Source organism: Rhinatrema bivittatum, chromosome 8, assembly GCF_901001135.1.
Source record: "Rhinatrema bivittatum chromosome 8, aRhiBiv1.1, whole genome shotgun sequence".
Lineage (NCBI taxonomy): Eukaryota > Metazoa > Chordata > Amphibia > Gymnophiona > Rhinatrematidae > Rhinatrema > Rhinatrema bivittatum.
The window spans coordinates 46,511,484-46,539,479 of NC_042622.1; the positions used below are offsets into that span (position 1 = coordinate 46,511,484).

Genomic DNA, 27,996 nt, shown 5'->3' on the forward strand with positions numbered 1-27,996 from the left:
ATTCAAGTTGGCAGGTCAGGCCAACATAGCAAAATGTACTTTACCAGACAAGATCTGCAAGTGGAACACCTTTTGTTCTATCCATTGCTCAACAATGCCCCCCCCCCCCGCAGAGTGTGGGATCTTGCTGCTGCTGCCTGCTCTCAAATGTTAAAAAGTGCTTATCAGTGTAAAGAAATATGCCTTTGGTAAATAGACAAAGAAAAACTTTGTTTAACTGCTGACTGTACTTTATGTTAACCAAGGCTTTACAACATGTAATGTCTCCGATGGGAGACTCATACTACTTGGAATATAAAACACCACTCAGTCTCTCTCATCTAAACAAGATGACATTTCTTTTATCATATCTCAAAGTTCACATTAGTTTATAACATTATTTGCTGTGCAATTTTACACGAGAACTTAAGTTTACTGAACATGTAATCTAGTTATTTGAAAAGCCAGAAGATTCTGATACAAGTGTGAAGTTGAGAAAAACTGATCAGTTCATTACACCCTCTTTATTCAAAAATATATATTATATAATATATATATCCATCAGATACATCTCAGAACATACTGCTGTCATAAAAAAAAAAGACAGTCTGTACTTCCAGAAAAATTCCTAAGTTATATAAGTAAGTTTAAAAGTATCAAAAGAACTCTGGGGAACGGTGCAGTCTGCAGGAAATTCCACCAAGATTTCCAGCAGCCTTTAAAAAGGAACAAGACCTCTTTCTTTTTTTGGTTTGTTTTTTTAAACTTATAAAGTAAAATAAGCACGCACATAAATTTGGAAAATCAAAGAATTTCAATTCCAAAAAAACATAACCAGGCAACTCTCAAAGAAACGTGCCTCAATTAACAGTCTTAAGATGTAGATACTGTCGTTACATAAATCATTCGCTAGTTTCTGTAATGGTTTCACATTCAGTCAGGTGTCATAGAAAGAACACTTAAAAATACATACAAAATAACCAAAACACCAAGGAATATGTGGGAATAAAGCAGAATTAATAGAATGAAGAAATTAATGATATAAAATCAAGAGCAAAAGCAAACAATTTAGAGATTACAAAAAAAACAAAAACGTGGCGGCAAAATTATCTTTTTGGCAAAAAACTGAACACAGAGCATCTATGTTCCAAACAGGACATCATCATAAAAGCTTCTCAAGGATGGTGGTTTTCAATGACAATTGAAGAAAATTGGTGGTCCACTTAGTCTTTAAGGGATCCAGCAGCCACTGAAGTTTTCTGTTGCAACAAATTCAAAGAGCAGTTTCAGCCACAATGTGAAATTCTAACAGTACAACACACAAATGCAAAACCAAAGAATAAGGAAAACCAAAATGTCAGCAAGCCAGCTGCACAGGCATTATACACAAATCAGTAAAGATGCTGGTTCATTTGGTTTGGCAGAAGCTGGAGCAACAAAATTGCAATGGACCAAACAAGTCATAGTACAGCTCCTTTCGAAAGCAGAAGAAAGAACTTATAAAAGCTGGCAAATTTGAAACCAAAGAACACAGCTGTCATGAAGTCAGATAGGAAATATGTTTCTTCTATAGAACAGAGGAGAATCATTTTAGGATTTTCCTAAACATAAATTCTGCAGTTCCAACAGCATGGTAAAAGCAGTTCAAGACAACAGTAGCGCCAATGCACTGCAAGCAAAGTCCATCTCAACAAGCCTCAAATTAATAACTATTACAATAGACCAAAAACACTGGTTACCTTTGGAGATCTTTTGCATTTTCACTTCAAAAAAATAAATATAAGTAATTGAAATTAGAACAAATTTGAGTTAGCCAGTCAGTTTACTTAATAAAAAAAAAAACCGGAACCGTAAAACAATTTAAAATGAAGTAGGATTTCAACATAAGATGGCATAAGAGTCTTAAAGAATCTTCCAGACAGCAATTTTAAAACAAATATATTTTGTTTGCCAAATATGTGCGTGTGTGCGCGCAATATAAAGTATGTGTTAACACAAACGTATTAAATATGAGATTGCTTCCATCAGGCCTTCTAACTGGCACCAGCTTTGCAGGTATTGTCAAAAAAAAAAAGACAATATATTTGTTGAAAACTTCAATATAAAATATGCACCAAAACCATGGCCAAATACAAAACTTTGGATAGTTCTGGAACAGGCATTAGATCTTTGTTGTGCTACTCCCAAAAACATCCCCTCCCCCCCTCCCCAACAATCCTCTATTCAAAGATATTGAATGACATATACATTAACCATCCTTAATTACTCATTCTTGCATGTGTTTGCATACATCTAGATCATATTCTTTCAAATTCAATTCATCCAAGCCCATTTTTCCCAGTAAAGGGCAATGTTTTTTTGCGATTCCCATCCTATTTGTCACTCAGTCACACCAACTCTCAGCCTGAAACGACGAGGCAATTTTCAGAAGACATTTACCTGGGTAAATACAGATATACACAAATAAAAGGGCCGTGTGAAAATTGCCCAGCTTTAGCAGACTAAAAGCATGGAAGAGGACCAACAATATGCAAACTTTTAGGCAGGTAAAAAGTAAGCAGGCTTGGGGGTAGTGTTTAAGTTTTGGGGGGGGGGGGGGGGGGGAAACAAAGCAAGAACAATGCTGAGAAAGTTTGTGAACTCCAAGCGTAAATGAGGATTACAAGTTACCACCATAATAAACTGGTTTAAATTAAACAAGGTATGCAATAAAAAGGGAAAAAACAATTCCATGTTTCCTGAGAGACAATTATAAACTAGAAACAAGATTGATTCAGAATTAGTTTGTGTGAAATAGCAAATAAACCCCTAGTTTCCTTTGCAAGGTTAATTGGCCAATTAGTACCAGATGATTAAATAATTGGGTAACAACTAAACTGCTCTCCAGTATAAATCTGCATGACTGAGTTAAGTCCTACATAAATGTTCAACTGACTGTTTAGTCTTTGCCATAACAGTTAGTGAGCGCTAATTTTGCCACGATCAAAAGAAATTTCAGAAGACATAGGGAAAAAAAAAAAAAAGAAGAGTAATTGATGCTCATCTGTCTGGATAAGATTACAATGCTATTTCTAAATATTTGGGGCCCTATTCATCCACTTATAGACAGATAGCCTTAAAACAGAAAAAGGTGAAAACTATAGTGACTCTACCCAGGAGCAGTTGTCCTGTCAAGATCATCCCATAAGCAAACTGGAAAATCATCCATAAAATCAGAACATATCCCCAACTAACATTTAAAGATTGTAGGCCTCTCTCATTTTGACTGATGTAAGGGGGTTCATGCATTAACTATCAGGAAAAAAATGAATGGAAAGGGTGTTCATGGGAGAATAGAGAGAATAAATTACTGCTCTCTAAAAAGAATATTACCCACCTCCAGTTCACCAAGAGCATCTGGATGACTCATAAGATTTCTGGAATAATGTTCTTTGCACGAGTCAAAAATTGAACTTTTCGGTCACAATAAACACTTTGGCAAAAACCAAACCTTGCCTTCCAAAGAACATCATCTTGACTGTCAAGCATGGTAGAAGTATTGTGATATGGGGCTGCTTTGTTGATTTGAATCTAGTTGGTTTGCCATTATTTATGCAACCATGAATTCTGCTTTATAATCAGAAAATTTGAGACACAAATATCGAGCCATCTGTCCATGAACTGAAGCTGAGCCTAAAGTGGGTCATGTAGCAAAACAACAAACCTAAGTAAATCTACTAAAGAATGGCTAAAGAAGAGATTTTCTGATTTGGAATGGCCAAGTTAAAGTCCCAACATAAACCCTATTGAAATACTGTGGCAAGACTTGAAGCAAGCTGTTCATGCAAGGAAGCCCTCAAATATCAAAGAGTTGAAATAGTTCTATAATGGAAGAATGGGCCAAAATTCCTAAGAGAGATGAGATGTCAGAGACTGATTAACAGTTACAGAAAATGTTTAGTTGAAGTTATTGCTGTCCAAGGAGATGCCATCAGTTACTGGATGAAGGGTTCACTTACTTTTTCACACAAGGATTTAATAATCAAAATATATCTTTTTTTTGTCTGAATAATTTATGCAACTAAGTTATCTATGAGGATTTTGATTAGGATCTAAGCATGTTTTGAATATAAATTGTGCAAAAATACAGACCATCCTAGGAGGATTCACAAACTTGCTCAGCATTTTAGATTATATTTTCAAATCTATGTGTATTATTTCTAAGGAAAAAAATACACATAGAAAAAGCAGCTGAAAATCTCTGTAGGTTCTTTTTCCTGGAGTAATTTTCAAAAGGGCACGTAAGCTTGTATCTTCCCTTTGAGAATTGGTGCAAAGTCCATAGATGAAAGTGCCTGTGGACTTTGCAACAATATTGAAAATTGCCCCCTAAATATGTTCCACTGATTTAGCAGATCAAAGTTAAAATAGATGCAAAAAGTATTATAAATATAAAAAGTGTGGAATGTAATGAGTTTAAGATGCCATGAAAGTCAACTATTTTCATTCATGACAGGTAACCAATTCATGAGAAACAAACCTGTCAGGAACTCCACTCAATTTCATATTATCTAGATATGTTACATACTATATACAGATTTTGTATATATGCAACAGCAGCTTTTTATAATTCCAAAATTACAGAGAGGTAATCTATAAGTATTACTTCATGGGCATGCTTACTAGTTTAAAATCTCCCACTGCAACAGGTCAACATGTTTCTACTGCTGAAAATACAAATCTTTGTGGACAAATATTTGCAGTGTTAAGTGGAAGAACACAGCATGAATCTCTAAATACCAAAGTGACCCACTAGCTCAAGCACAGATCCTACAATGTTCCTTCCAGTGCCTTCTAATACTTTTTACATGGCTCAGAACTCCATATATGTTAGTATTTGCAAATTGGGAAGATTGGGACTGATCAATGGGAAGTACTACCTAAAAATGACACTATTACTTTTCAAAATGTTTTGATAAAGGAGACATTGTTTAAATAAAAATAAAACTTTGTAAGCATGTTTCTCACTTTTCTAGATCAAAACTATCATATAATTTACTGTACAAAAATGAACAGGTGTTAAATGACATTTTTACTCATTATACCCAGTCATAGTGTTTCTCTCTTTACTTAGAGCAGCATTTCCCAAATCTAGAGAAGCCCCATTAGGTCTAGTTTTCAAGGTCTGTAAAATATGCAAATGAACCTGTTTAATACAATATATACAAAAAATATATTAATTCCAATAAAGTAGAATACAGCCCCTTTGGAGTTCTTGAGACCTGGATTTGTGAACCACCACTCTAAAGTAAATAGGATGTGCTCAATTCTCTGCTAAAGTATTGTATTTTAGGTTACCTCCTATCTCAATTATCACATTATTGTAATGATAATAAACCTCTCATAAAAGCATATTAGGAAATATGACAAAATGTACAGATGCTCTGTGTCATCTTTATACAAAGCATCATTGGAAAGTTCTTCATTGTATGTTGTAAACAGAATTTGCCACTAGCACACTAGGTGTTACATTTCTCACTGAATAGCTAAATAGCACAGTTTTCCTCTGTCATAAAGCTGGTAGCTGCTTTTGCTTGTGTGTCAATACTGCAAATACACAACAACAAAGCAGGGAAACAAGACAAAGATCACCCCTAGGCCATACATTTACTTACCATATGACAGGAGGGATTATTACCTAGGTTCTGGGTGCTGGAAATTCATTTGGTACATCCAGTCAATAGTCTTATTTACAGGTTTGCTATATACACACACACAAAAAAAAAAAAAGCCCAGAACTGTTTTTACAACCATCTGGCTATGAAGACTGCCCACTGGATTTACCAACCTTCCTTCCCACCCCATCCCCCAAAAAAGGACCTGCCAGCACACATTTTGAATATGGCATGTATACAATAAGCAATGACAATTTTAAAATCAAGAAATGTGTATTTGCTAGAGACAACTTCCATCCAATTTATGTATTACATAGATCCTCTATTTTCAACATACAGACGTACACTTATGCACCACTCATTCAAATGTTTGTACTATCGATTGCATCAGAGTGCCAAACAGAAAAAAATAACTCTACCATTCAATTGCTACCCCCTTGATACTGAAAAATGTCAGCAAAATATGGAAAACCTGAGCTATCTAATGCAAAACAATTCCTAACATTAAAAAATTCCAAATGTGTTGAATGATTTTATATACTGTGTTCTGTAACTTCAGGGAAAAGGTAACTGCATGTTGACTGTATATATGGTGATCCTAATGCACACTGCACTCATTAATGTATGAAAAAATCAAACTAAGTATCAGCTCATTTCTAGTCCACAGGATATCTAATCCAAAGTATATGCAAGGATCAACAGCCATTGCATGTTTTGTTTATGTAATAGAGTTTATGTTCATGTTTAAGTTTATTTTGCACTGTGCTCCTATTATGTTACCAGTTTCTTGGTTAAAAATGCTGATGAAATGTGCCTCATCACCGATGAGTGCCAGAGGAGAAACTGGCAGCATAAAGAGAACTCCACTGCTTTCTATGGAAGCAAATGGATTAATATAAACACCCCCCAAAAGTATGGATGATGGTTTGTGAGATACAGTTTTTCCCCTTTTTCAAGACTTCTGATAACAGTCATATCAACATATAGGATACATTATATGTACTTTCCATGGTGCTTCTGAGCACAGGTTGGCAAAGCAAAAGCTTCTAAACTGACATATGTTGTAATAGTATCTTTTAAAGAGTATTTTCCTCCAGAGCTGGTACAGCACAGTAAAATAGCACTATATCTCTGCAAGGAACAATTTCAACAAAGCCTCTTTAGTTAAGCTGACTATGTTGAACAGCTCCTTGAACAGAAACTCATCTCTCTCATTAACCATAATGTATCTGGATTCTAAAATGCTGAGCGGTGTACAAATATCCATAAAAGACTAGACATTTCTCTACACAAGCCTAATATAGTGTAAAAGTTCTAGGATGAAATGATGAAACTCACATATCCACACTCACATGGGTTAATAGTGAACTTTCTTAACATGGTTTATGTTTACCTCATCTTACTTTGAATTAGTTGATAAACAGAGGCAAACTTTTCTAATCGAGAAGTCACTTAAAAAATAATTCTAGGATGTTCTGAAAATCTAAAAGAAAAAGAGAAAACAAGACACATGCCCTATATCCTCTCCCCAGAAGCAGAGGCCATTTCAACATGCAGAGAAGGGCATGGACTATTCAGTCTTTCCATCCTATACTGCTTAACAGAGATGTGTGCACATGCAACATTTTCACTCAGATACACAGATACAAAATGGAAGCTGTGCGGTGGTATGTGCTTTCCTTTAGGCACATTTCTTAGAACATGAGGGTACCTATTGTTGACGCTCAATTTGTCTGCCTGTCCATCCATCAGGGGCCATCTTCGTGGATGGACTGGGCTGAAATTTGGTAGAAAAGTTAGGGGCCATATCCATCCAGTGGAAAGGCCCCTGATGTGTCAGAAGATTGGGACCATCTGTCATTTTGAAGCAGCAGTGAAAGTGGTGCATAAAAGAGCGGAAGACACTGAATCATACTTTCTGTGTATTACCCTTTAGGCATACACTTGAGCTATCTGTTTAATCTTACTAAGCAGTAATAGGTGGATTAATTTGGTTTAATCAAGGTAGTTTGGATAGAGTGTTGAACTTGTCAGGCAACATCTCAACTCAGACATATCTGAGTCATTCATGGCTCAACTCAAATCTCCATATTCAGATGGTTTGGACCCAGTTTAGATGTTTTACAAGTCACATTCCAGCCACAGTATCTGAAGATTCACAATCTCCTCAAGTACTTCAACTAGTTTGAATCTGCAAACATACATGTCTATGAAAACCAATCCAAGGAAATCTGGATTATTTGAGAAAAAGCAATTAAAATAAAAGCTCAGTCAGTCTGAAACCAGGCTGAAAGTAACTCCAATTTTCTAAGCAACTTTAAAGTCAAATATTTAAATCTGAACCAGGTAATTTGAGAATTGTCCTCTAAATTTTAACACTTCTGGTTAAAGGCACCATTTTGTATGGGATTTCAGAAGTCTTACTAAATAAAGTTATTTTCTTAACAGTGTGATTACACACGGTACATTACATTCTACATTCCGCAACAGCAGAAAAATGTGAAATCGTACACATATATTTATATTATACACACACATATTGTATACCATCTTTGCAAGATTCAGAATCCTCCAATGAAATTGGACAAAACTGCTTTATGAAACCAATTTTTTTTTTTTTTTAACGAAAGAGGAAAAAATGTTGTGATGAGGCCAAACACTAAAAAAATTAAAGGAACATGATTTCTTTCATGAGCAGAAGACAAGACCTGAAAACAAAAGGCAACAGACTTTAGCACAGCAAGGAAAGAATTCTGCTGATGCCAATTCTGAGTTCAAAGAGATAAGGGCTCCATACCCACTCCTCCTGCATACAACACGAGCACACATGTTCCCCTTCTCTTGTATGAGGTCTTGTGAGAGTACTGAGTTGGTAGGTTGAGTGAGAGATCTAGTTTTATTCCTACACTGTGTCCATGCTGGAGACTTGGATCCCTAGTCAGGCAGCACTAGGTTTCTCTTGCTTTTGCTGGTATGAGTTTGAATTGCGAAGAGCAAATGAGCTCCCATCTGTCCTAGTCAGTGGAAAAAAGATCACCGGCAGATGGCAGTGGTGCCAGGCCTCCCGTTACATTGGGCAGCAGGGATAGATCTGGTAGGCTCTGGATGTGAGACTTCAGCTCTTTACGGACCTGGGTTACCCTAGCAAGCTTCTGTTTATATTCCTGAAAGGACAAGAAGAAAAGAGAAGGGAATTTAAAAGCGCAATACAATTGTTTTTTGCCTATATTAAAATAATCAGAATAAATTTTGTAGTAAATGAAAACCTCTTCTCAGAGCTGCAATTTAGTCATAGTAATAAAACACCATTTTAGAATGGGACTATTTTTCATGTAATGGAATAAAGCAATGAAGGGAGAAAACTGAATAACCAGGCTCAAACTGATCAGGTTTCTTACCAACTAGGAGTCTGTTCTGAGTTCACCACTATAGCCCTCGCTTTGCTTTTAATTTATGTATTGGATGTAGTAAGTGAATTATTTGTGAAAAGCAGTTTTATGTTGGTGTGGTCTAAATGATGTTTTATATGGTTTTATTGTATTGTGTTCTATAAATTGTATAAAAGTGATATGTAACAGCTCGCAAAAATTTGCCAAACGTGCATAAATTACACCAGTTTTCAAAACAAACTAATGGTCATATAATCACTTTGAAAATTATCCCACAAACACTACCTGCACAAAAATTACAGCTGCTAATTTGTGTGCAGGAAATTTGCAATCATACTTTTTTGAAAAGCCATTATATGTGCAAGTCCAAATTCTTCCCTAACTCTGCCCTTAGGAATGCTTCTGCTCAGTCCAGGTAAACCTGCATACATATAGCACAGATGGTTAATTTTGCAAAAGAAATCCGAAAGAGCACCAGCGCACTGTCTGCACTCATATATCATATACAAACACCGAAGAGCACAGCAAACATTTATATAGTCCGTTGTTAATTTCAAAAAGATGACTATTATTGTATGGCAAACTCCACTGTAATTGTAATCAGAACTACATTTCTGGGGTCCCCCGACACGGACCCGTGTTTCGCCGAGGCTGCGTCGGGAGGGACAGGTAGTTTAAAGATCAATTTCTACAAAAGACATCAAAAGGACTATATTAGGTTAATATCCCAAAGCCGAGAAATAATACATCATCCGCAGATCAAATAAACATTAAATAAAAATACCTTTTCATAGATTGACACTGTGTGACAGGGAGCGCGTATACAAGTTATATGGAAACAAATTTAAAGGTATCTAAAAAGGCGCCAAAAGAGCGGCCCAATCAGCAGAGCAGAAAATGACTCAATCAGGTATCGGGGCTGGAAACACCAATCAGATTCAGGTAAAATAGAACCATTCGATCTCTTTGTTGAGACCGAATGGAACAACCGTGTTCAAAATGTAAATCCATTTCTGTTCTTTACGGATAAGAAATTCTGAATGATTAACTCCTTGATTTGGAAATGAGGCAACCTCTAAAACAAAGAAGTAAAGGTCTGATATTATGTGAGAGGCTTGGGTCCAATGTTCCACGAGGGGTGCATTCTCACGCTGGTGTGTAAGATTCGACCGATGCTCAATGATTCTAATTTTAAAACATCTGTTGGTTTTGCCTACGTACATTTTATCACATAAATAACTCCTTGAGAGCCACAATCAGAATTGCCATATAATTGGTACTGTTTACCAGTTATAGGGTGCGTGAAACTAGTTAAAGCATCGGTGTGTGGACAAACTGAACAGTGTCCACAGGGTTTATGCAAACCAGGGAGTCTTTCAGAATTCAAATTTCTACAGATATCTGAGTGTGTCAAAAGGTCCCGTAGATTTCTCCCCCTTCGAAAAGTAAAACGCAGCCCACTTTGAAAAGAGTTTTGAAGGGACAGCGCTTGCCAGTGTTTACAGATAAGTTTTAGAAAACAAATTACTTAATGGGGAAAACGGGAGGATACAGTTAACATAAGTATCTGTCTGGTCTCTAGTAGCTAGAAAAAGGAGATCACGATTTACAAACCATGCTCGTTTAAAAGCAGTTTTCAAAATTTTGTTAGGGTACCCTTTCGACCTAAAGAGAACAGTTGCATCACTAACATTCCAAGAAGAAAAAGAAAAAAAAAAAAAGAAAAAAAAAAAGAAAAAAAGGGGGGTTAATAAACATGTGGATAAACGAGAAGCGACAGATGCAGAGTATTTGAATTTTCAGAAGGCATTTGACAAAGTCCCTCGTGAGAGACTTCTAAGAAAAGTAAAAAGTCATGGGAAAGGTGGCAGTGTCCTTTTGTGAATTACAAACTGGTTAAAAGACAGGAGACAGTAGGATTAAAAGGTCAATTTTCTCAGTGGAAAAGGGTAAACAGTGGAGTGCCTCAGGGATCTGTACTTGGACCGGTGCTTTTCAATATATATATAAATGATCTGGAAAGGAATACGACGAGTGAGATTATCAAATTTGTGGATGATACAAAATTATTCAGAGTAGTTAAATCACAAGTGGATTGTGATAAACTGCAAGAGGACCTTGCGAGACTAGAAGATTGGGCATCGAAATGGCAGATAAAATTTCATGTGGACAAATGCAAGGTGATGTATATAGGGAAAAATAACCCATTTTATACTTACACAATGTTAGGTTCCATATTAGGACCTACCACCCAGGAAAGAGATCTAGGCGTCATAATGGAAAATACATAGAAATAGTCGGCTCAGTGTGCCTGTGGCAGTCAAAAAACACAAATCAGAATGTTAGGAATTATTAGGAAGGGAATGGTGAATAAAATGGAAAATGTTATAATGCCTCTGTATCGCTCCATGGTGAGTACTGTGTACAATTCTGGTCACCCATCTCAAGAAAAGATATAGTTGCGAAGGAGAAGGTACAGAGAAGAGCGACCAAAATGATAAAGGGGATGGAACAGCTCCCCTATGAGGGAAGGTTAAAGACTTTATGGAAGTTCAGCTTGGAGAAGATGGCTGATAGGGAATATGACTGAGGTCTTTAAAATCATGAGATCTAGAACAGGTAAATGTGAATCGCTTATTTACTCTTTCGGATAATAGAAGGACTAGGAAGTATGCTATGAAGTTAGCAAGTAGCACATTTAAAACTAATCGGAGAAAATTCTTTCACTCAACGCACAATTAAGCTCTGGAATTTGTTGCAAGAGGATGTGGTTAATGCAGTTAGTGTAACTGGGTTTAAAAAAGGTTTGGATAAGTTCTTGGAAAAGTCCATTAACTGTTATTAATCAAGCTGACTTAGAGAACAGCCACTGCTATTACTGGCATCAGTAGCATGGGATCTACTTAGTGTTTGGGTACTTGCCAGGTACTTGTAGCCTAGACTGGCCACTGCTGGAAACAGAATGCTGGGCTTGATGGACGCTTGGTCTGACCCAGTATGGCAATTTCTTATGTTTTATGTCTGTATAAGGACAACAATAGGGGGAGCTTAAATACATTTAGAACTAAAGAAAAGAGGGGAAAAACCCTAATTTCAATCAAAAATATCTATGCACAACCTATGAACATGCTTCCCTTGTCCTGGAGAAATCTCTCAAGATGTTCTGGGTCAAAAAATAAACCTATTGTTGGCTGACTTAACATGACATTTACATGGGAATCTAAATTGAAAATTAGCTCTCAGTATTAACACATACTGTTTTTGAAGAAATAATTTCTCTCTTAGGTTGTTCTTGTCACATCAGGAAAAATTTATTTATTTATTTATTTATTTATTTAAAGTCTCTTCTATACCGATGTCCGTTCGCACATCGCATTGGTTCACAATAAACAAAAACTTTTAGGCGGAGCCCTTACATCAAACAATAAATATACAGATAACTATAGGGAGGAGCCCTTACATATATCAAGCGGAGAACAAAACCAAGGAAGGGTCAGGGTAGGGGATTAAAAGGGTCAGGGTAGGGGATTAAAAGATATAAATTATATACAATAACTAAAAAACATATATACAATAACTAAAAACATAGCTTCAATAATGTACAAAATGAGGGACATAACGTATTCCGTATTCAGACCGCTCTTTTATCCAAAAAGAATTTCTCCCAAAGTTTAAAGAAAAAAAACATTCTTCAGGATATGAATCTTATTTTCAGAAGATAAAGTGGCCAACAGTCAGCCTCATGATGTCTGGAAGAATTTAAGAAATCCTCACCCTCAGCTATAGAAGGAGAAACAGTTGAGGGAAACGAAACGATAGTTTCATTCCTTCTTTGTGGGAGATAATACACATTAATTTCTATAATTTCATCAGAAGAAAATGTTAACTTCTCCAGAAAAAACCTATTAAGGATATCCCTAGGAGACAAAAAAGCAGGAGCAACTTGAGAATTTAAATGTTCAAAGGAAGACATAGCCTTATCAATGCTAATGGATAATAATTTCTCCAGCACAATCACTACAGTCCACAGGGTCTCTAAGGTAACAGGGAAAGTTTGAGGCACAGCAGGTATATTAGAAGACTTAATCATTGTCTTGGGTTTGGCCAAGAAGGGCACTTTCAAGAACACAGCCACCTTCAAAAACAGCACTATGTTCAGCTAGAGCTACAGAGACCTTATACGTTTGGGGGGGAAGGCTTTGTCTCATCTGGGACTGTGAAACTGCCCCCACCTGAGAGAGGCAGAGATCTAGTGTCAGAGCTGAGAGAAATGTCAGCCTCAGAGGGAACCCCCCGACATACACATTACACCCGAGGAGAAAAAAAGAGCCTAACCTGGTCTGGAGAGTAAGGATTAGGATAGCAGCAGTAGCTGGAGTCTAGTGTACAACCCCTTTTCCTCTTCTTCCCCATAAAGGCTGATCAACTGGAGAAAAATGAGCAGAGGTGCACTCCTTTGGCACACAGCTCTAGCATGCCTTTTAAAATCGTCCAGGGCGCCCTAATCTGATGTCAGGGCAAGATGGCGCAGGTACAGCATCTTTCCTCCTCACCAAAACTAGTGCTCCCCCTTCCTGATATTTTTTTGACTCAGCATTTTCCTCCTGCTCTTTTGTACTTCCATCTCAACCAGAACCAGGGCTGGAATCCTGGCACTATGAAGGTTCATTTGCAACTACGCAAAAATTCCCTCCCACCTGGTCAATGTACCTAGTCTGGTCACTGTAGCAAATGTCCTGGGCTAGGCATCAGGGCTCCTTTTCAAACTCTGCAATCATGAACCTTAAATCTGCCAATACATGCCACACTTGAGCGATGACCCCCCCCCAACTTCCTTTCTCCCCCCATCCCCAGAGGTTGTGAACAGAACACCCAATTTGGGGATCAAACTGGGGAACTTACACATGGCACTGCCACTGAGCCACCTGGTGAGTCCTGACCTTCCTGATTCTGCCCTCCAGCTGCTCCAGGCTCTTCAAAGTTCTGCAGTTTGTCATCTTTACCAACTTCCCTGCTGGGGAAGTTATCCATGGTTTTGCTCCTTTCTCTGATCTCATCCGTTCATATTACGCCTCTCACTGAAACCTCCTGAGTGTGCCTCAGCTTATGCAGGCTTCTCAGTTTCAGGTCTTCTCTGTCCCTATGCATGTATGAAACAAGCTTGTTCTGTTCCTGATATCATAACCCCAAATTGCATTTAAATTCAGGTAAAATCCAAAATCAGTAGTTAGAATTTCTATTGATATGTTACTTGGCTTATAAGTTGCCTTGGTGAAGGGCACCTGATAAAAGTAAAAATAAATTAATGAAAAACACAGAACATGTATAAGAAGCCTAATAAGAGAAGGATAGGAAAATTGGTTCTTACCTGCTAATTTTCGTTCCTATATTACTACAGATCAGTCCAGACTCCTGGATTTTGCCTCCCTTCTCTGAAGACAGAGAAAGTTTTGCAGACACTGTCACATAACCTGGTGAGCCATCTGCAGTCCTTCAGTATTGATAAGTACCTAAGCCAAGATAGCAACAATACTAATATCAATAACGAAATAACATCCCCCTAAATGAGCAGTGGGAAAGAGAACCTGGAACAGATAACTTTGCCCACACTAAAAAAACGTGTAGGTCTAACAAAACCTGTGCCATTATTCAGATTAACTACAATAATAGATCGAGCAGACTCTTCAAATCTCCCTCCCTCAACTGGGCAGGACTCTGGACTGATCTGTGGTACCACAGAAATGAAAATTAGCAGGTAAGAACAACATTTTCCTTTCTTGTACATACCCAGATCAGTCCAGATTCCTGGGATATACCAAAGCTTCCCTAAACAGGATGGGACTGCAAGAGTCCCACTCGAAGTACACACTCACCAAAACACATGGCCTGGACATCCAAACGACAATGCCTTGTGAAAATGTGCAATGACTTCCAAGTAGCCACCCTGCAAATGTCTTGCAGAGAAACTTGCTGCTACTCAGCCCAGGAGGCCGCCTGGGAACGGGTAGAATGAGCCCTTAACCCCTCCGGGACAAGATGACCCTGACAGATGTAGGCAGAGACAATGGCTTCCTTCAACCACTGCGCAATTGTGGCTTTTGATGCCTTATAACCCTTTTTTGCACCATTCCTTAGTACAAAAAGGTGATCCGACAGCCAGTTGTTAGTGACTAAGATACCGCAACAATGCACGCTCGACTTCCAAGAGTCGCAACTCTTTCGCATGAGGTGCCGTAGAATCCAAATTTGGGAAAACCGGGAGCTCCACCGGCTGACTTACGTGGAATGAGAATGCCACCTTCGGCAGAAAGAAAAGGAACAGCCTTTAAGGAGACACCCGAATCCAAAATCCTCAAAAAAGGATCTCTACATGACAAGGCTTGAAGTTCCGAGATCCTCCTAGCAGAACAAATTGCCACCAAGAAAGCCACCTTTAAAGTGAGATCTTAGTAACCCTTTTAAGAGGTTCGAACGGCACTGCACACATGCTCTTAAGGACTAAGTTAAGGCTCCAGGAGGAGCACAGCTTCTGAACTGGAGGGTGCAAATGCTTCACCCCCTGGAGGAAATGCACCACATCTGAATGCGCAACTAGAGCCACTCCCTGCACCTTGCTTCGAAGACAGCCCAAAGCTGCCACCTGAACTTTGAGGGAGTTAAAGGACAAACCCTTCACCAATCGTCTTTGCAAAAAGGTCAGAATATGTGCCACGGATGCTCGTATAGGATTAACCCCTTGGCTCCGCACACCAAGCTTCAAAAACTCTCCATACCCTCACATACACCAAGGAGGTGGAAGTCTTTCTAGCCTGCAACAGAGTAGAAATTACATCCTCAGAATATCCTTTTTCCCTTAAGCGCTTCCTCTCAAAAGCCAAGCCGTGAGAGAGAAATGAACAGCTTGATCTGAAAATATGGGGCCTTGATGCAGAAGCTTTGGCAGATGAGTGAGCATCAACAGTCCATCCATGACTAGGTTGATCAGATCTGCAAACCAAGGCCTCAGAGGCCACTCCAGAGTCACCAGAATTACGGCTCCCGGATGAATCTCCACTTGCCACAATATCTGGCCCACCAGTGGCCATGGCGGAAACACACAGAGCAGAATGTCCCTTGGCCAAGGAAGGACCAAGGCATCGACCCCCTCTGCTCCGCACTCTCTTCTGTGACTGAAAAAGCACAGTGCCTTGGTATTCCGCCAAGTTGCCATTAAATCCATGCAGGGTCTGCCCCATCTGCAACTGATGAAGCGTTTGCTTCCTCTGAAAACTTCCACTCTCCGGGATCTAGTTGCTGCCGGCTGAGACAACTAAATGATAGTTCTGTTTTTGTAAAAGATTCTACTTGTTTTATGTTCAAATATTTATATACTTGTCTTTTTTAATTGTATAACGCTTATATAACTCTGTTAAATGTAAAACGCTCCGGCGTAAGTTCCTGTTCACTGTACACCGACGTGATATCTTTGATGAGCGGCGGTATATAAAAATTTATAAATAATAAAATAAATTTGCACATTGTCGGTCCCAGCTATGTGAGAAGCCGCTATCAATGCCACATGCTGCTCTGCCCAACGAATCAGCTCTCCAGCTTCCTGAGTCACCACTCGACTCTTGATACCACTTTGGCAGTTGTAAGCCACCATCATCGCATTGTCTGACAAGATTCTGACTGAACAGCCATGCAAGAGGTAGAAACGCCTGCAGCGCCAACCGCATCACTCTCGTCTCTAAGCGATTGATGGACCACGACACTTCCTCAGCCGACTACTGGCCTTGCACCGACTGAGCTTTGCAGACAGCTCCCCAAAAGGAGAGACTGGTGTCTGTGTTAACGACCATCCACTCTGGAACCTCCAAGTCCACCCTGCGACACAACTGGTCCCAATCAAACCACCATGAGAGATTGTACTTGCCTTCACTGGACCCCTTACTTCATCCATGACCGGATCCATGTCCTCCTGATCAGACTCTTCCTATGGAACCTTTATGCCCAGCTCGCAAGGACATAGGGGATAAGGGTTCCTAACCCTTTTCTATGGAACAGACGAACCACCTTCGGATCGTCCCTCTTCATAGCCGGGACCTTCTCTGGCCCCTCATCCAGATTCTGTACCCCAGGGAAGGATACGTTTCTACAGGGCTTTCTCCAGACTAATCCCATGTTCGGAATCATCAGAAAAATCGTCCTTAGTGGCCCCCTTATGAGGGCAACCCAAGGACTCACTGAACCCTGGTAGCCCCAGAAATCCCTGAAAACCTGGACTTCTTGGCTGCGGACCTTCCAACATCCCCTTTTTGGAAGCATGCCACCCCGCGGCCTTTCGGGTCAAATAAGCTTTGTACAGCAAGAGAACGAAATCTGATGAGAAAGTGGAAGAATCATCAAGAACTCTCCCCCAGGAGGTCTTTTGTCCTCCCCTGACTGCCCCCGGGCCTCCTCGGGGCTCAAATCAGCTGGTGACAGCAGTGGAGGGAGATACCCCTCCCTCCCCGCAGCCTCTGAAGCAACCACGAAAGAATCCAAAATGGCCACCGATCCCACGCTCATCGGGAACAGAGCCGCTGCTTCCCCTGATGCAGCCAAAGACCTCCCATACTCGTGCTGCTGCATTGAAGCCACCGCGATCGCTCGCGAAGCGTCCTCTCTCCCAGAGAGGCACTGTACCTGCAGCCGTGCAGCATGTTTTAGCTCTACTCAGACCGTGTGGCACACACCTGAGGAAATGAACCCGTGAGAGCCGCTAGAGCTGATCCCCTGTCTGGCGACAGCCCCGCTCTGACACCGCCGACAGGGAAGAAAAGAAACACTTTTTTCTTTTAAAACTTGCCTCAACTTTATTTTTATTTTTTTTTTTAAACTTTACTAAAATGACAAAAATTGACTTCACTGATATGAAGAGTCACAGCAGGCTCTGCTATTCCTCCTGGAGGTGAGGGAACTGGATCCACTAGCTTTCTGCCTCCAGCATGGAAGGACCAAGCAACCAAGGGTCCCCAACCCCCTGCTCTTCCACCTCAAAACCAGGAAGAATGGCCCCACCAGGACCTGTTCCTCTTCTATTTAATTATTTATTTAAAAACAGGTTCAGAACTGCAGGTTTTGCACCTCTACCATCCGCTTGAGACAGAGAAATACTGAAGGACTGCAGGTCCTGTGAAACTTCCTCTGCTGGAACTCTGCTAGCACTTAAGTTGCAACATACTACACTTTTGCCTCTGGATGTCAAAGCTCTTGGAGTTTATTTTTTTAGATCTAGTCATTAATCATCTAATCAAGCATAGACTTTGTTCTTTGCATATCAACAAAACTGTATGAGTTAAAGACTGCGGGGCATGAAGTTCAGAATCTCATTCCCCTCCGCTTACATCTGGGAAATTACTAACTATATAATCTATTAAACTTGTGACAGAAAAGGGCAGTGAGAAATCTGAAGTACAGAGGGCATGCTGCCAGTAATCCAAGGACTCCAGGTAAAAAGGCAGCTCTGTGCCAGCACATCTACAGACCTATTTGTCCTAAACCAGTTTAATACAGAAAGTCTGTATGTGCATTGTGGGCCCCATTTATCAACAGAATGACTTTTCAAATATCAGCTTCCCCTCTGCTTCATAACCCTCTAAACTGTATGTGCCTGTTTGGGAGGAACAGGGCAATCTGAAGACAAGAGACTAAACTAGTGCTCTGCAGTTTTATAGAAATAAAATGTTTCTTTCAACTTTCAAACTTTTTTTTTTTAACCATTCTTAATATTTCATTAAAAATGGTAATTCTGACCCCCAATAAACTGCCCTTCATTTCCCATCCTTTTCATTATATCTTTTTTCCTTCACATTTCATATTTTGAAGGTATGCTACATTTTACATGCACACGCTTTCAGTTTTTCTTAACTGTTAACTATGTAATAAGACAGCAAGAATCGCAGGTCTCTAGATACAGGTTCAAAGCTGATATGGGTTAGAGAAAACCAAAGTTAAAAGCAACTAAAAGTCTTTCAGAGGCCTATCTGAACTGGGCTGGTGTTCTCTGCCCATTTACATATTACTTCATAGATATGAATCCAAAGCAGTTTACATCGCATGCAAAAATACAATAAATACAAAATAGTCCTAATGTACAGAAGAACATAGGGAGGGTAGTTTTTAATGTGACTTCTGGGAGTAAAATAGCACTTTACCCAAGGAGCCACAGTGGTGTAAACTGACTCCTCTGCATAAACATAACAGAGCAGAGCTGGTGGTATAAATTAGTTCCAACTCCCTGCCAAGCCGCACATTCTATTCTCAGAAATTAACACCTGCCCAAGGGCAGGTGTTAAGATCCGAGCAACCCGGAAAACGTTGGGACCCGAGGCTGCACTAGCAGGGAGGGAGAGGCGGTGGCTCTGCTACTCACAGGGCAGGTCGGGGTACAGGATCGGCCACGGTGGAGGAGACAGGAAGGAGCCTACAGGCTGCGCACTGAAACCGGCTCTGACCAAAGATAGTCATGCTGCCAGAGCAACGATGAGGAACTTTACCCTGTCCTCCATTTCCTTAATCTTAGGCTTTAGTTTTATGTATATGAGTGCCCTGTCTGGCTCTCTACCACAAATCCTCAACATCTGCTTTGATAGCCTCCTCTTTGTAAGTAGCATAGGCAGGCTTGCTTACCTTGTCCTACAGATTAGACCCTTAATTCAGAACGACAGCCTGGCTCACCTGATGGCATAGTGGGAGTCGTGGCTGTCAGCGGGTCAACAACCAACCTGCTGACAGATGCCTCTTCCGCTAATAAGGAGGCGCTAGGGATGAGCTATTGTCCCTAGCGCCTCCTTTTTAGCGCGTGGCCTCATTTAAATAGAGAATCGCGTGCCGAGGGCACACATCAGGAGAGCAGGCGCTCAACACGGAGTGCCGCTCTCCCACTCTCCGTGAATGCCTGTCAGCCCCACTGCTTCTGCTGTTACTGGGTATGTTGGCTTCCTAGTCAAGGTGTAGCGTACTGTCCTGGCTTACCAGGCCCTGCTACCACATTCATTTATTAATCACTACAGGCTGAAAAATGGCTGGGGCTGAGCACTGGCAGGGGCTGGAGGATCACTGAGATAAGGAGAAGGAGGAGGAAAAAGGAAGAATATGTTTGCATTTGTATGTACTTGCACATGTACGCACTTACGATAAAGGGAATCCACATCTAGCCGTGAAGGGTGTGTATGTGTATGTGTGTGACAGAGGTGAGATTTAACTTGCATAGCTAGTAAAACACCACAGCTTATTTGTAGTGTTTTCTCAATATGACATGCACTGGTGGTGAACTGCTGTCTTTTTATAAGTAGGGCTATTGTGCCTGGTAGTAGAGGACATTTGTGTTGCTGTTATTGAGATAACACCATATCTTTTTTTGTATGACGACTTGTACAGGGAATGTTCTAGTTCTGCTTTAACCTATTGCTGAGGGGCAGGGCGGTGGGGTTCCTAAGGATGCAAAGTGTACATTTACATTTAGCCTTGTGACTGTCAGGTGTGTCCCGACAGACAAAAGGTTGAGAACCACTGGTGTAGAGGATTGTACCATCTTTGCTATAGAACCCCCACTGAAAGCCGTAGCAATGGTTTAGTCTACCTTTCATAATAGCAAATGACCCCTAGTGTTTGTGTACATTTTTAGTTTGGAGTAGAGGGTAAGAGCTTTTATCATCTCTTCCCTTTAGTTTGTATAGTAGAGGCTCAAAGCTTGAGGAATCTTAGTCACTTAAGATATTTATTTCCAGCTCACATCCAGTGGTTGATTTTTTTTTTTGATTTTTTTTTAAGTATTGTTTACTAATTGTGCAATATTTGTTGCAAGGAAGTTTCATTCTTCCTTCCTACCCTAGACAGAAAAGTGAAGCATTGAGTTTATTTTTGTTATCCGAGTGACCCTAATGTTGCCAATGCAGCAACTAACTGAAGATGGAGTGGATATCCAGCTGATACCATAACAGAGGTGCTTCTTTAGGTAGTAATTTTCAAAAGAATTTGCGCATGCAAAATGTGATTTTCCACAAGTAAATGGGGCTTTTTTGAAAATCACCTTGGGGCTGTACATATAGAAATACATGTGGAAGCAATGTCACACATACTTTTGTGTGTATATGAAAGGCATTCATGGGGGTGGAGTTGGGGGCAGGAAAACAGTTTACATGCACACACTTTCAATTTTCAAAAGTTTGAGAGTAAATGTACACATTTGCGCCTGCTCCCAAGCAAGCATAAATGTGTGTGCCAATACCATGCAGGGGTATGAGGGTACTGGCTAATTTTCATAGTGAACCCACGCACTAAGTCCATACGTACTTTCTATACCTGGACTCCAGCCCTATGTAGTCTGTTACAAAATTACCCTCCCTGAGCTGTAACATGCTGCAGAGTTGTCAAGATACAAGGTATATAAGAGAGGAGTGGAGAGAATTAAGGAATTAAAGATCAAGCAGTGGATCCCAGGTATTTCAGAGGCATCCCTAAGGGGACAGGAGGACCCTGGGCAGCTTAACATTTCAGGAGGCCCTGGGCAGCTTAACATTTCAAAGGAGGAGAAAGAAGGGACCCCAAGGGAGAAAACAAGTTAACGCTTATTTACTGCTTTCAGTTGCATAATAGAGATATTACCAGAGAAACTTGTATCAAGTGTCATATTATTCATGCTGAACAACTACTTCATTAAAAATTTATATTTTTTTCTTGGTTTATTTACAATTATTTTCTCCCACCCAATTACCACATCTGCTCTGGGCATTCACAGTGTCCAGCTTCTTTATGTGCATTTGCAAGATTAGAAGATATAAAAGGCCCAGGGCCTTGGAGGTTTGCCCTTCCCTAAAATTGAGAACCTGCATTTGGATTGTGTGAAAGTGAGTGCAGGACTTAGCCATGGTACTAAGCATGAGCCCTGCCCTCTTAGGACAGGTCTGAGATGAGGACTGCATACTTACAAGTACACAATTTGTGTTCATTTACCACCACTTAAAAGTAAAGCATTGCCAAAAAGAAAATCGTAACCTATAACCAACTAACCAAACGTATCGCTCCATGGTGAGACCGCACCTTGAATACTGTGTACAGTTCTGGTCGTCGCATCTCAAAAAAGATATAATTGCGATGGAGAAGATACAGAGAAGGGCTACCAAAATGATAAAGGGGGATGGAACAGCTCCCCTATGAAGAAAGATTAAAGAGGTTAGGACTTTTCAGGTTGGAGAAGAGACGACTGAGGAGGGATATGATAGAGATGTTTAAAATCATGAGAGGAACGGGTAGATGTGAATCGGTTATTTACTCTTTCGGATAATAGAAAGACTAGGGGGCACTCCATGAAGTTAGCATGAGGCACATTTAAAACTAATCGGAGAAAGTTCTTTTTCACTCAACGCACAATTAAACTCTGGAATTTGTTGCCAGAGGATGTGGTTAGTGCAGTTAGTATAGCTGTGTTTAAAAAAGGATTGGATAAGTTCTTGGAGGAGAAGTCCATTACCTGCTATTAAGTTCACTTTAGAGAATAGCCACTGCCATTAGCAATGGTTACATGGAATAGACTTAGTTTTTGGGTACTTGCCAGGTTCTTATGGCCTGGATTGGCCACTGTTGGAAACAGGATGCTGGGCTTGATTGACCCTTGGTCTGACCCAGTATGGCATTTTCTTATGTTCTTACAAATTGTAGAATACCCGATTAATGTCTTATCTTTTGGCTAAAGTATGTCTGATCCATTGGTGGTTAGGACCAGACAGAACAGAAAAGCAACACAATAGCTACGATTATAATGTGTATTTATCATACACATATATGAGAGAGAGAGAGAAAAAACATAACTTCTATATCTTTCTCTATGCTAATATATTTGTGCACTTACATAGATGCACACCAAATCTTTATGTCATCAAATTTTAGAGATCATTTCAGTTCCAAGAACATGGTTAAATTTTCTTTTCATAAATTAAATATGTACAAGAAAAACAGTGACATATAGAAATGCTAATACCTCACCAAAAAACAAACAAAAAAAAGCAAACACACCAAATCAAAAGGAAATGTACATACTCAAATTGGGTTCTCAGATTAGAAGGAATCCACCACAATCATTTATTAAGGAGAAGAAAAAAAACAAAAGTTCCCAAAGAGCACATATCTAGCAATAACCATGCATTAATCTAATTAAGATAAATATACAGACTAACTAATGCAGAGGTTGGCAACTCTGGTCCTCAAACAGGTCTGTTTTTCAGGATTATCCACAATGAATATGCATGAGATATATTTCTATACAACAGAGGCAAGGCATGCAAATATCTCTCATACTTATTCATTGTAGATATCCTGAAAACCAAACCTGTTTTGGCACATGAGGACTGGAATTGCCTACCCCTGAATAGTACATAAGACCCCACCCCAATTTATCTTCAGCCATAGATACCCAGATCACATCTCTCCCAAGATTTCCAGGTTCATTTTGTCTTCTCCACCTATTTCAGACCCAGCCAACATGCACTGCAGCTATCACCCCAGCAGAAAGCAGCACATGGAGGGGAGGGGAGGGATCTGCTGCCCCAGGCTTAAGGATGTTTCACAGCCTGGGCAGAAAAGACTTCTATTCCACCCAAGGACACATTGGTAGCAGAAAAGTTACCTGCTGACTGAATCATGAATGCCTCCATAGTGCAGAGGGAAACCTCCCCACTTTGCACACCTTCTTCCCCATTATAAAAAGGAATCCAAAGAAAGATGCAAACAAAAAAAGGAAAGAACAGGAAAGAACATTTTAAAACCGGGATAAATGTTCAGCCTATTAATTACTACACAGTTTGGACATCTTGGATTCCCTCCGAAGAACTTTTTTAAAAATATTTGTTGGTGGACTGTTATTTTTCGGACTGCTTACAGTTTCTGTTTCTAAACAAGTCTGTGGTACCATAGGGGAAATGGCACCACATCACTATCTAAGAAGCAATGGAAAACTCCACTAAGGTTTAAGTGCTGCTATGCACGGGGGGGGGTGACCCATCCGAGGTTAAAAATGCTGATTAAAACTTCTACATTTTCTCCAAAATCTGGCTTCCATGAAACACCAGGACAAGCCAGTACCAGGGAGAAATGAACTCTGATTTGTCAGCACAGATCAGAGAAATGGAAAGAATGATAAAGATTCCAAATTATGAAAGGGGTATAACCTGTCAAAATAAATCTCTAAAAACATCTTTGTCCTGATGCTATTTTTTTTTTTTTTTAATTCAGTGTAAGTCAAGGCACTTTCCCAGATTATCTTTAACCACTTCGAGAACCACGGACCATTAACACATCCAAAACTAGAACAAAAGGACATGCATTTTATTTCGTGTATTTAGCTCACACCTTTTCATTGTAGCTCAAGGTGATCTTGGTCTTAATGTCATCAAGAATAATCTCCTCTTATTATGTGACATGTGTCATTTGAATTAAGACATTTTCCTTGATAGCAGCATTAACTTCCTACTGCTTCCCCGCATCTTACCTTCTCTTCTACTAAAGAACATAAGAAAATAAGATAAGCCATACTGGGTCAGACCAAAGGTCCATCAAGCCCAGTATCCTGTTTCCAACAGTGGCCAATCCAAGTCACAAGTACCTGGCATGTACCCAAACATTAAACAGATCCCGTGCTACGAATACCAGCAACAAACAGTGGCTATTTCCTATTGATTAATAGCAGTTTATGGACTTCTCCTTCAGGAATTTATCCAAACCTTCTTTAAAGCAAAGTTGCTTACCTGTAACAGGTGTTCTCACAGGACAGCAGGATATTAGTCCTCACATATGGGTGACATCATCAGAATAGAGCCCAATCACGGAATACTTTTGTCAAAATTTCTAGAATTTTGACTGGCACCTACTGGGCATGCCCAGCATGGTACTAACCCTGCATCCAGCAGGGGTCTCCCTTCAGTCTCATTTATTGTAAAAGAGCGTGCGAAAAATAAAACAACAAATCACAAGCATACCCAACTCCGTGGGGTGGCGGGTGGGTTTTGTGAGGACTAACATCCTGCTGTCCTGTGAGATCACCTGTTACAGGTAAGCAACTCTGCTTTCTCACATGACAGGCAGGATGGTAGTCCTCACATATGGGTGAATAACGAGCTGAGGATGCCCGTGCATGTACCAAAAACACCCAAAGATGTGCAACAGGCACAACAGGGGCAATGTTTGGAGAACGGGCAGCCTGAAAATCCCAGCGGACCATTGTAGGAAGTGGGTATTAAGCTGAGAACAAATTGCGCAGAACTGACTGGCCAAAAAGAAAATCTTGTGCGCCAGCTTTGTCCAGGCAATAGTGGGCTGCGAAAGTATGGAGAGAACTCAAAGTAGCAGCTCTGCAGATGTCAGCAAGAGGTATAGAGCGAAGGTGTGCTACTGACGTTGCCATTGCTCTAATGAAGTGCGCTTTAATGAGTTCCTGTAGCGGAAGGCCTGCATGTTGGTAGCAGAAGGAAATACAGTCTGCCAACCAGGAGGACAGGGTCTGCTTTCCCACTGGGATACCCAGTTTAATGTTATTGAAGGAAACAAATAGTTGGGTGGACTTCCTATGGCCTGCAGTGCGTTCCAAATAAAAGGCTAGCGTATTTGCAGTCCAAGGAATGCAAAGCCCACTCACCTGGATGTGAGTGGGGTTTTGGAAAGAAAGCAGGCAAAACTATAGATTGATTTAAATGGAATTCAGATACTACTTTCGGCAGAAATTTAGGATGAGTGCGGAGGACCACCCGATCATGAAGAAATTTCGTATTGGGGGGGGGGGGGGGGGGTAATGTTACCAGCGCCTGTAGCTCACTGATCCTGCGGGCAGATGTCAAAGCTAAAAGGAAGAGTACTTTCCAAGTAAGATGTCGAAACTCACAGGAGTGCAGAGGCTCAAACGGAGGTTTCTTGAGTCTCACTCACTAAAACCACATTAAGGTCCCAAGCCGGGGCTGGTGGAAGGAGAGGGGGGCTTGAGGTGAAGCAGGTCCTTCATAAAGCGTACTACTAAGGGTTGTGTTGAAATGTCAACATCTAAGCCATCAGAGACAAGGCCTGAAGGTTGGGATGGTGCAACTGTCCGTCCTTCTGAGATGTCAGGGACAACTCCATGCCTAATTGAATTTGCGGACGCACTGAGAGGTTGCGAAGGATGGGAAACCATACTTGTCACGGCCAGTAGGGGGCTATTAGAATCATTAGACCCGTCTCTGCACAGCTTCACGAGAGTCTTGCTGATGAGAGGAAGTGGTGGGTAGTCATAGAGGAGGCCTGTCGCCCAGGAGCAGGCAAAAGCATCCCTTGGTGGAGTTCTGTGACTGCGATGTAGGGAGCAGAAATTCTCCACTTTGCGATTGTGAACCAACGCAAAAAGGTTGATGCTCGGATATCCCCACTTCTGAAATATCTAGTCCGCCACCGCGGGGTTGAGGGACCACTCGTGGGGCTAAAATGAACGACTGAGTTTGTCCGCTAGAACATTGTCCATGCTCGCCAGGTAGGTCGCTCTCAGTAATATGGCGTGAGAGAGAGCTAATGCCCAAATTTGTGCTATTTCTTGACATAGGAGGTAGGACCCGATACCCCCCTGCTTGTTGATGTACCACATCACTACCTGGTTGTCCGTCTGGATTAGGATTGTTTTGTTGGACAAGCAATCCTTGAACGCACCGAGAGCATATCTGATCGCCCAGAGCTCCAGAAAATGTATTTGATGCTGTAATTCCTCTGCCGACCAGGTTCCCTGAGTCTGCAGTTGGTTGACATGTGCTCCCCAACCTAGAGTGGAAGTATCGGTCGTTAAGATTTGAGGTTTTGGAGCTTGAAACGGTAGCCCTTTGAGCAGGTGGGACTCCTGGATCTACCACTCCAGCAAGAGGCGAAGCTGCCTGGTGACACGGACAATGTTGAACATTGAATGACGTGCCTGTGATCACTGGATCTTTAATGTCCACTGCGTTACTCTCATGGCAAGGCGAGCCATTGGGGTAATATGTACCAAGGATGCCATATGTCCCCAGCAAGACTAGGATATGACGAGCCGTCGTGGTTCGGTGAGACTGTATAGTGCACGCCCGCACCGCCAGCGCATGAGCTCGGTCCCTGGGAAGAAAAGCCTTTGCTTGGATTGTGTCGAGATCCGCTCCAATAAAGGAGAGGATTTGAGATGGAATCAGATGAGACTTCTGATAACTGATGAGAAATCCCAAGGATAGTAGCAGCCGCACTGAAAGATGGAGGGAGTGAAGAACCCCCTCCAGCGACCAAGCACTCAGCAATCAATCGTCTAGATAGGATAAACGTGAGTGCCTAGTTTTCTTAAGTGTGCAGCTACTACTGCCAGGTATTTCATGAAGACACGAGGGGCTGAGGCTAGGCCGAATGGAAGTACATGGTATTGGAAGTGCTGGCTTCCGACAAGAAACCGGAGATACTTTCTGTGAGACGGGGTAATTGCTATGTGCATGTACACGTCTTTGAGGTCCAGAGAGCAAAGCCAATCCCCTTGTTGGAAAAGTGGTAGTAAGGAGCCTAAGGTTACCATCCAAAAACCTCTCTTTCCGAAGATGTTTGTTTAGGGCACGAAGGTCTAATATGGGACGAATGCCTCCTGTCTTTTTTTGGTATTAAAAAGTATCGGGCGTAGAAGCCCTGCCCCCTTTGGGAAAAAGGAACTGGTTCTATGGCATTGGCTTGTAGGAGGGAAGTTATTTCCTCCTGCAAATGATGAGAGTGGTCGGAGGAAATCCACCCCGGCCGAGGTGGAGAGTCCAACGGAATGGAGAGGAAGTTTAGATGGTAACCTTGAGCTACCACCGACTGGACCCACCAGTCTGTGGTGATCTTTAGCCACATGGTGGTGAAGTGGCACAGCTGGCTGCCGACAGGCAGGGATGGCAGAGAGGGATGACACTCGCTCTCTAGCAGGGAGTCAAAATCCTGAGGCAGGACTAGGTTGT

The 27,996-nt window shown here is 40.9% G+C and overlaps 1 protein-coding gene across 3 annotated transcripts in view; it reads right to left on the reverse strand.

The window, feature by feature from the left end:
* Positions 1–488: 488 nt before the first annotated feature.
* The window catches only part of RPRD1B (regulation of nuclear pre-mRNA domain containing 1B), a 149,841-nt gene continuing 122,333 nt past the window's right edge, over positions 489–27,996 (reverse strand). The window contains exon 7 of one of the 3 annotated variants that reach the window (XM_029614811.1): positions 489–1,238. In XM_029614811.1, coding sequence (XP_029470671.1) covers positions 1,203–1,238 — 36 coding nt within the window. In that variant the 3' untranslated portion in view covers positions 489–1,202. Of the gene's footprint in view, positions 8,798–27,996 lie in introns of all 3 variants that reach the window. The other 2 variants (XM_029614809.1, XM_029614812.1) reach the window with 2 other exon arrangements.